Genomic DNA, 9,428 nt, shown 5'->3' with positions numbered 1-9,428 from the left:
AGGCAGGAGAATGACGTGAACCCGGGAGGCGGAGCTTGCAGTGAGCCGAGATTGCACCACTGCACTCCAGCCTGGGTAAGAGAGTGAGTCTGCATCTCAAAAAAAATTAAAAATAAAAATAAAATAAAATAAAATAAAAAATAAAACCATATATATGCTTTTTCACCAACATTATTTTGGTTCTACTACTTCTAATGAAAACTTCAAGTATCAAATTTACGTTCTGCAACTTTTAATGTAAAATAGTTGAGTACTGCATACTGTTTAAGATTTGAAAAAATACAGAGGCTTAACTTAGTTAATGGTTTACAAAAAGAGACAGACTAGATTACATCAAGGTTTCTCCCACTTAATCAAATAACAGAAGAAGAAATATGTATGCCGGTACATATATTGAAGAGAGTTAACTTCTATTTCTCCATTAGCAGTAATTCTAACCATGTCAGCCACAGTACACTCATGTTAACTACCATGATTTCAGAATGGAACAGAATGCAACACAATGAAACAATAGCAAGGAAAGGAAAAGGGGCTGGGGTGGCGGGGGGAAGGAAAGGACTATGAGTGGCAAATCACTATCACGAAGTTTGCATAAACTATCTAGTGAGACATGTTTTGGCAAACATTAAGCTGTTGTACACATCAAGTTTTGACAAAATGAGCTAGATATAAATGGACACCAATAGCAGGGGTTAAAAAAATACCAGTATTAAAGAACACATGATATGACACCACTTATGGAGGAAGGAAAAACCTTGTGGAAATTTTCTCCAAGAGCATCATAGTTTTAACTCTACACACAAATGATTAATGTGAATAACCTGATCCTGAGTACAGACAAGCTTAAACTGTTAAATGTCCACCCTTTCTACATATAAAAATCCATGCTGAATGCCACCTTACTATAAGATTTTATTACAGGTACAAATAAGAAAACCATCTTGCAGTCCTTTAAGATGCACAGTGTCAGATGCAGAATGCAGACTGCAACACAGAAAATTAACATGTAACTTGTAAGTGCTACTTGTTCAAAGTGATGTAAGAACCTTAATGGGGGTGAATATGGCTGGCTGGAAGGGCTCTCAATAACTGATTTATGTAAGCAGAAATGTGCAATGCCATTCAGAAAAAAATATATATATATACACACACACATATACATACACATATATATACACACACATATATATGTAAAATCAAAAGTTCTTGAATTGAAGGAATAAGCTTTACATTTAGCAATTTCACATAGAAATGCCATTCATTCTCCCAAAGGGATTACTATATTAACATGTTAAACAATAAAACAAACACTAATAGAAATAGAAAACTTTGAACTTGATATTAGTTATAGGTATGAAACACACACACAGACTACTTGTACTTTAAATCAAAATGGCATGAGAAAGAACTGATTCTTGACACATCATGAATGCTGATGCCCTTCTCAGGAAATGCTATTTACAAGGAATTTGAGATAACTCAAAGATATACTGGAAAGCACAAAACTATAAGTATATTAGATCTTGATGGAATTCCTGGTATTTTTGTTTGTTTGTTTTAGGAGACAGAGAAAGAATAATGCCCATACAGTACCAGTAATTAAAATGAAGAAAATCACAAACTTGGAGACATATATGTATCTAATCTCTCAGTAATCAATGTCTCTCTGATGTGGAACATTTTTAAAAAACAAAAGAGGGTGAGTGAGACGAGAATGAATCATTTATGTATAAGAGTTTTAGGAAACCATAATGAGATACAACATATCAAGATAGAAACATGCTACATAGAAAATCTTTAATTCAAGTTACAAAAATTAATGTAGAATTACAATTTGACTTTTACTTTTAACTGAATTTTCAATAATATCAAAAGTTACTCCTCAAACGCAGCGAGAAATAAGCATTGTTGGCACATCTAAAGCAAAACTAAATTCTGAGTCAAATATATTTACAAATACACTTAACTGGAAATTCAGAAGTATCTTTCTTTTTCTCTTAGCCAACAAGTCAAGACGAAAATAAATAATGAATATTTAGATTACATCATTCCCAAACAAAGATTCAAAGCTGTCCGATGATTTTATGAGCAAGAAAAAGCAGTATGTCTTGGGTGAAAATATGGACTTTGTAAGAATATTTTGCATATAACATGTACAAACAAGTCTTCAGGAGGCGTCATTTTCATTCAGCTCTACCAAAGTTTCTTCAGGTTTTTAAACTCATTTTATACTTGTTAAGAGCAAGGGATGAGCTGTGGTTAGGCAAGTAATGACTGATAAATCCTTGGTATTCTCTGAATCATTTTAAAGGTTTTCTTTTGTCATCTTAAAATTTTGCCAAAATTACTCATAGCTAATGAAACTGAAAAGGTTAACACTAGATTTCTTTAAAAGGAAACAAAATCCTTCAAGTAACTTAACAGAAATATCCCCTTAAAAGGGCATATGTCAAATTGTTAGAAGAAAGACCATTTAAAATGCAGAAAACAAAGTACTTAAAAATATATACTAAGCAAATTTTTTTGGTGTTGTTTTTGTTGTTGTCATTTTTGTTTTTTGAGACAGAGTCTTGCTCTGTCTCCAGGCTGGAGTGCAGTGGTGTGATCTCGGCTCACTGTAAACTCCGCCTCTCAGGTTCAAGCGATTCTCCTGCCTCAGCCTCCAAGTAGCTGGGACTACAGGCGTGTGCCACCACACCCAGCTAATTTTTGTATTTTTAGTAGAGATAGGATTTCACCATGTTGGCCAGGATGGTCTTGATCTCTTGACTTCGTCATCCGCCGGCCTCGGCCTCCCAGAGTACTGGGATTACAGGCGTGAGTCACCGCGCCCAGCTCTACAGCTGGAACCTTCCTATCACTACTTTTCAGATGACGGACTCCTTATCCTCCACCTCAGCTTAAATTTCACATTCTCAGAGAGGCCTTTGCTGCACACTCTATCTAAAACGCTCTCCTCCATCTAGTTTGTCTCTAATAACACAGTATGGTCATTTCCTTTTTGGCTATAATTATTTGATTTATTTTTTGCTATAATTATTTGATTTATTGTCTATTTCCCACACAAAAATATCGGATTTAATTATTGTGTCCCAGTATTGTGTCCCTAGTGTCGAGTACAGTGTCTGCCATATGGTAGTTTAATCCCAAAATGTTAAATATTCCACAAATCTGGAAATCTTCTGTTTCTTATCTGCTTAGAAATGCTTAAGATTGCAAGTACAAGTAATTAAAATTAAAAAGCTTTAATTTTTAAGATAAAAGCCTATTCCACCTTGACAAGTAAAAACTAACATTAATTTACTAAATTGTTCTGTATTTTTTGATGTCATTTATGAATTATTCTTACAAATGCTTAGTTTCCATTTATTCAAATAACAATTGGAAATTTGAAAGGAAGTCTATAGAGATTAAATGATGAAGTTCATAAAAGCTACAAGATAAATTTGTTAATCACAATGAACACCGAAAAAGAGACTGAATACAGAGCCACAGAGGTTATGAATATATTAAAATCACTCTATACATTATGGAAGTGCTATCATTGTTCACAAATTTCTGATCATATATAATCCTAATTTCTAATTATATGCAAACATGCAGAATCTAAAATTAACATAGGTAAAAAAGTAACTTATTAATAGAAATTAAAAAGTTATTTGCTTGAAAAATACTTGAAAGCAACTAGCAAACGTAAGTAAATAAAAGGTAAGCATTCAATATCAAAGAATACTTTGGGGAAGACTTTTTGAGATCACCTGAATCAAAAGGTGAATCTGAACAGTATTATCACTTTATGTTTATTTGTATAAAGACATAAAGTTTCTTTTTAGCTTTTCTTCCTAAAAGAATTCTCACTGACAATGGGTGCCACACAGTAAAATAGTGTTATCTAGAAATATAGTTAAGAGCAAGCAAAGAGAAATTAAGCATTAATGAACAAAGAATCAAAATTCCTCACATATTATTTAAAAATGAGAGTAACAATGGTCAAAGAACTAAGAAACAGTGAGACCCAAAATTCACACTACTGTAACACTATGTCAGATTGATAAAATAAAAACCAACTTCAATCCTATAGCTCTAATCAAAGAGCAAAATATAAGAGATTGCATATACCAGATCAAAAAATGTGTCTGATAATCTTCCAACATAAAGAACGTAAGTTTTGAGAGCCAGCTCACAAACTCTGTGAAGCCTCTTTCCTAAGCTCCTCCTCACACCTGTTCTCTTCAAGGCTGCTCCTATCACAGTGCTTATCTCATTATGTTAGAGGTATCTTTGTTGTAACCCCACTAGAATCCCATGAGTCTCATTATGTTTATCTTAATCTTCCTAAAGCCTTACCCACTGACCAATAAACACGAGGTGGTCAATAAATACTGGAGGAATGGATTCAATGATCAGCAGGAAGGGAAGCACTGAAGAAGGAGGCAAGAGAGAAAAGCAAAGTTGGTACAGAGAATTTCACAATTGTTCTATTCGTTAAGGCACCATCTTATTTTTTTGCAAATGAACCATGATGGGATACAGGTACATTTTCAAAAAGATTGGTTAATGTTGCCATATACTGTAGGCTCTCAGATCACTTTATGATTTCCAAGAAGTAACATGCATTTAGCACACACACTCTTCTGTCCCATACAGGTAACAGGCAAACCTGCAGTAAAATGGCCAGAGCTGAGCACATCCTTTGTTAACGGCCCTGAATAAGTGAACTAAATGGAGTGGCACAAAGTAGGGAAGGGTCTTAAAAACTAAGCTGAGGATTCTGGATGTTATCTCATTAAAACTTTGTAAGCAGATAAATCAATGATAAAACCAATACTTTAGCTTATGAACTCAACCGAAGTATTCAAGGAGTCTAGTGGACCTGGGAACGGTAATACAGTTCTTGAGACAAGTAATATAGCCTTAAAATAAAAAGCTGCATGAAAAAATTCAATATATAATTCTTTAAGGATTTTTGTAAAGAGTTAGGTTAGCATTCTTCAAAAGGAAAAGCATTGGTCAGCAATATTTTAAATTTTTTTTATTTTAATCCGCAGAGATGACTTTTTAAAAAGAAAGAACCATAGGTTTTCCTGATCAGCACAAGTGTAATACATCACAAGAATCAATAATATGTTTAAAATGCAAATATATTTCTCTTTACAAAGATTTAAGGCACTGTTCCCTCATAAATAAGCTAAGAATATCTTCACAATATCATTTCTCTCTTCTATGAAGCAATTAGGTTTAAACTAGAAGATGTCACAATATCAACACTAAAGCAGAAAGGAATGGGATAATCCAAAAGAATAAACTTTAACTTCCTACAGTAATTTGGGGTTTATCACAGCGTAAAACAGAGGCAGCTAGAGGATAATATCCAATTAATACTGAAGGGAAATACAATTGTGCAAATTAACTCACACTTATCCAAATTTCCAATTAATAGAAAAATGCAGCAAGAGCTTTTTTTCTGCCTCCCTCCACCCCTTCCTCCATTCTTTCTATTTCTAATGAGAAGGTTCTGCAATGTAAAAAATAATCACTAGAGACAGAACTGAGCCCCCCTTTCCACACTCAGATTCAGAGAAGGGATCCAAGAGTCCCCAGAGACCTCCAAATGTATCTCAATCCATCCATCCTCCCATCTTGACACCCTGTGGCAGATTGGCAGCTATGTTCTCTCCACTCTATTCTGTATGTTGAGCTTGAAATTCTATTTTGAAAATAATGGATTTTGAAGATTGTTACCCTACTTGAGAGTCCACAGTGCATCCTCGATTGCCTACAGTTCAAATTCCTCTGCCTGGTTCCAATGCTCACCACAACCTGGGCTCATATTTATAGCCTGGCTTAAGTTCCAATTCCACCAATTCCAACAGCTCAAATTGACATCTCCATTCTGTGAACTCTTATTTAAATCAGGAACCCATGCCACAGGGTTTAACATTAAATTGTTCTAGATAGACTCTTTTTCCCCTGGAGGACAGGAATAATACCACTAGTTTCTTTTTTATTTCCCTGGGTGCTCAGAGATCATAGTACAAATTTAATACATTTTAAAAATGAATCAAAGAGTTCTTTTGTAAGGGAATAATTGTTCCAAAAGTAATCTCTTTCATAAACACTAATAACTACATTCCATATTGTGTTTTCTTAAGCTCTGAGTGGCATATGAAAACAGAGAAGACTGCAATTCTTTTTTTTTTTTTTTTTTGAGACGGAGTCTCTCTCTGTCGCCCAAGCTGGAGTGCAGTGGCCGAATCTCAGCTCACTGCAAGCTCTGCCTCCCGGGTTCACGCCATTCTCCTGCCTCAGCCTCCCGAGTAGCTGGGACTACAGGCGCCCACCACCTCGCCCGGCTAGTTTTTTGTACTTTTTAGTAGAGACGGGGTTTCACCGTGTTAGCCAGGATGGTCTCGATCTCCTGACCTTGTGATCCGCCCGCCTCGGCCTCCCAAAGTGCTGGGATTACAGGCTTGAGCCACCGCGCCCGGCCAAGACTGCAATTCTTACATGCTGCTGGTGAAAACTTACACCAGTTCAACTCTGGAAAACAACTTGGCAATAACTTGCAGTACACATGCATCCCCTGTGGCTCAATCATTTCCATTCTTAAGCACAAACAAGAGAGAAATTCTTATATGTGTATACTAGGAAAGACATGAGAATATCAGAGAAGCATTGTTTTGGTAATAGCAAATAACTGTAAACGACTTAAACAGCAATCAACAAGAACAGTTGAATATTATACAGTAGCAAAAAGGATAAACTACAGTGCATGCACCAACACAGACTAAGTGCTCAAACGTGATGCTATATGAAAAAAAGCAAGCTCTGTGAGAGTGTGTGTGTGATACATAAATAAAACATGCTTCATTTATGTAAAGTTCAAAAAAATGCAAAAGTAAACAATAGACTTTATTTTAGAAGTTCATACTAGTGTAGGAAAAACTATGAAGAAAAACAAAGGAATGATAAACATTACATTCAGGATATGGTTATCTCTGAGGGAAGGGAGTGGCACACACATGTCAAAAATATTTTTAATGTTTATTTCTTAAGCTGGCTTGTGGATATGGGGATATCTCTATTATTGTTTACATCTAACACATACACCAGATAAAACCTTTTATAAATCATTACTGTTTCATTTTTAAATGTAAATTAAAACTGTTCATCTCTATATTGGCTGTCACAAGTATACTAATCACCTTAAGAAGTTTAAAGAAAAAAAAAAGGACATTTAGATTTCACAGGTCTCTGCAGAAAAAAGATAATAGACTTGCAAAGCAAAATAGGCTATAGCACGTGTGAAGAATAACTATTATCATAATTGAAAAAGGGAAGTAAAAGTGTATGAGTCACTGTGTGATTTATTGTTTGATGTCATACACGTTGGAAGGCAGAAAGACAAGTACTTTCTAGGCCAGAGGATCTCATTAGGGCAAGTGAAACTTACAGGGCTCTGGCAAGTGAGCATTCCAGGGTAGCTCAGTGGGACTGCAACTCCAGGGTTAAGGCAGGACTTGGAAAGAGGAGCTGGAGCAAGATAAATGAATTCAAGAAGACAGAAAAGGGTCTGGATTACAGAGCAAATCTGATTCCAGAATGACACAAATACAATAAGGGATTTTAAAGTTAGGTATCAATGTTCTAATTTTATCTGCCTCGTTTTTATTTCCAAGTAAATAAAGTTCACTTCATTTTCCTTTCATTTTTTTTTTGCTAGTATAGTTTAACTTCCATTTACTAACTTCGGGCAGTACATTTTGTGACTCTAGTTTCTGACTACAGTGCCTACAGCTGTAGAACTTCAGTGAGTATTCCACAGCTAGTTAAATGTACAGGTAGAAGTAATGGTGATAACTCAAATCTGTCTCTTAAAATCTAGAGTTGTGAAAGCTTTTTGAGGTTCAATACCAGCTAAATTTTTAAAGCGTAGAAATAGTGTTAAAACTAATATTTCCATTCTATTCTACACTTGATTCTGGCTTTTAAAATAAACGTTCATTCTTTCCCAGCATTCTCAACTTAAGGCTATCAGTACCCAATCATTCAGGATATACTTTTATCATCTATAATTCACACAGTATAATTTTACATTGATTTATATAATTAAAATCATCTTACCTGCACTTTTTTTAAAGCTACTGGTACTCCATCCAAGAGACAGGCTGCTCTATAAACTTCACTAAATTGTCCGCGACCAATTTTCTTTTCTATTCGAAAGTTGGCTAATGTATTATAGCCCATATCCGGTCGTAAGGCCTTCTGCAATTAAAAATGTCAGATAAATTTTCAATCACACAATATACACACAATACACACAATCACTGATCATTTTCATATATGTAGGTGACACCTAGGGTAAGTTTGCAGACATCCATTCACTCAACAACAAATAAGTACTGAACTTATGCCAGGTACTGTCCTACACACTGACGATACAGTAGCAGACTAGAGAGACAATAATCCCTGCACCTGAGGAACTTACATTCTAGTGAGGGGAATAAACAAGGACTACATTAGAACATATATATTTTATATATATATATAATGTGAGATATGAAAGCCTAAAAAGTTAATTAAAGAAGAAGGATACAACATGAACTTTTAGATAGGAACTCCTTAGAACTTGTCTTTAGTTCACAGAATATAAACTTGTCCCACCCAATCTAGTATTTCTCTGGTATCTCTTTTCTTTTGCAAAGATCTTTGAGTTGAAATGGACCTTACAAAAATATATAATCATTTAGTCCAAACTGTCAACTAATGAATGCATGGAATACTTAACTTTCTGACAGTTATTTAACTTCTGCAAAGAATATGTCCAGTGGCAAGAAGTTTACTACCGCACTATGCTGGCTGCTAGGGAAATAGAGATGAATGAGATATTATTTCTGTCTCAAATGGCTTAAGTAAATACATAGAAGAGGCTCTTCACTATGCTATGAGAGAAATAATTATAAGATATTGGGGGCAGGGGCACAGTGGCCATCCCCATTTTGAGACAAAACTCAGGTTATAAATTTTACCGATTGTCTTAGTTCTTTTGTTCGCTTTTTTGTTCATGGACTCATTCATTCAATCTTCAGTTATGGGGTAAACACTAACTGAACATCTACTACAGTCAGACACTGTCTATTGCTAAAGTTGGAATATTACCTTTTACATTCCTGATGGCATTCATTTTAGCATCTCTAGCTATGTAAAATATAACAAAAAAAGCCTATTTTAACTATCACTTGCCCTTATATCTTCTCTTTTTTGGCTAGACATGCCTGAGCCTTTTCAAGATTCCTGGAGTACTGACGAGCACCCTCTTCCATGCCTTTTACCATTCCCCTCACACCCACAGTCCCCTCTGTACTCTCCAAGCCAAACATGACGTTCTTGTGGGGCCAGGCTAGTGCACCCTCTAATGAGACTGAATA

General features: G+C 35.2%; 1 protein-coding gene across 1 annotated transcript in view; it reads right to left on the bottom strand.

Moving 5' to 3' along the window:
- NEK7 (NIMA-related kinase 7) overlaps nt 1-9,428 on the bottom strand; it is a 99,682-nt gene that overhangs the window by 56,293 nt on the left and 33,961 nt on the right. Inside the window, exon 3 of the mRNA XM_011931691.1 lies at nt 8,125-8,265. Within this exon, the coding sequence (XP_011787081.1) occupies nt 8,125-8,265 (141 nt within the window). The remainder of the gene's footprint in view (nt 1-8,124; nt 8,266-9,428) is intronic.

This window comes from Colobus angolensis, unplaced genomic scaffold, assembly GCF_000951035.1.
Source record: "Colobus angolensis palliatus isolate OR3802 unplaced genomic scaffold, Cang.pa_1.0 Scaffold91, whole genome shotgun sequence".
NCBI classification, from domain to species: domain Eukaryota; kingdom Metazoa; phylum Chordata; class Mammalia; order Primates; family Cercopithecidae; genus Colobus; species Colobus angolensis.
The sequence above is the reverse complement of the archived record's forward strand: the minus strand, read 5'-3'. Positions and strand labels throughout refer to the sequence as shown.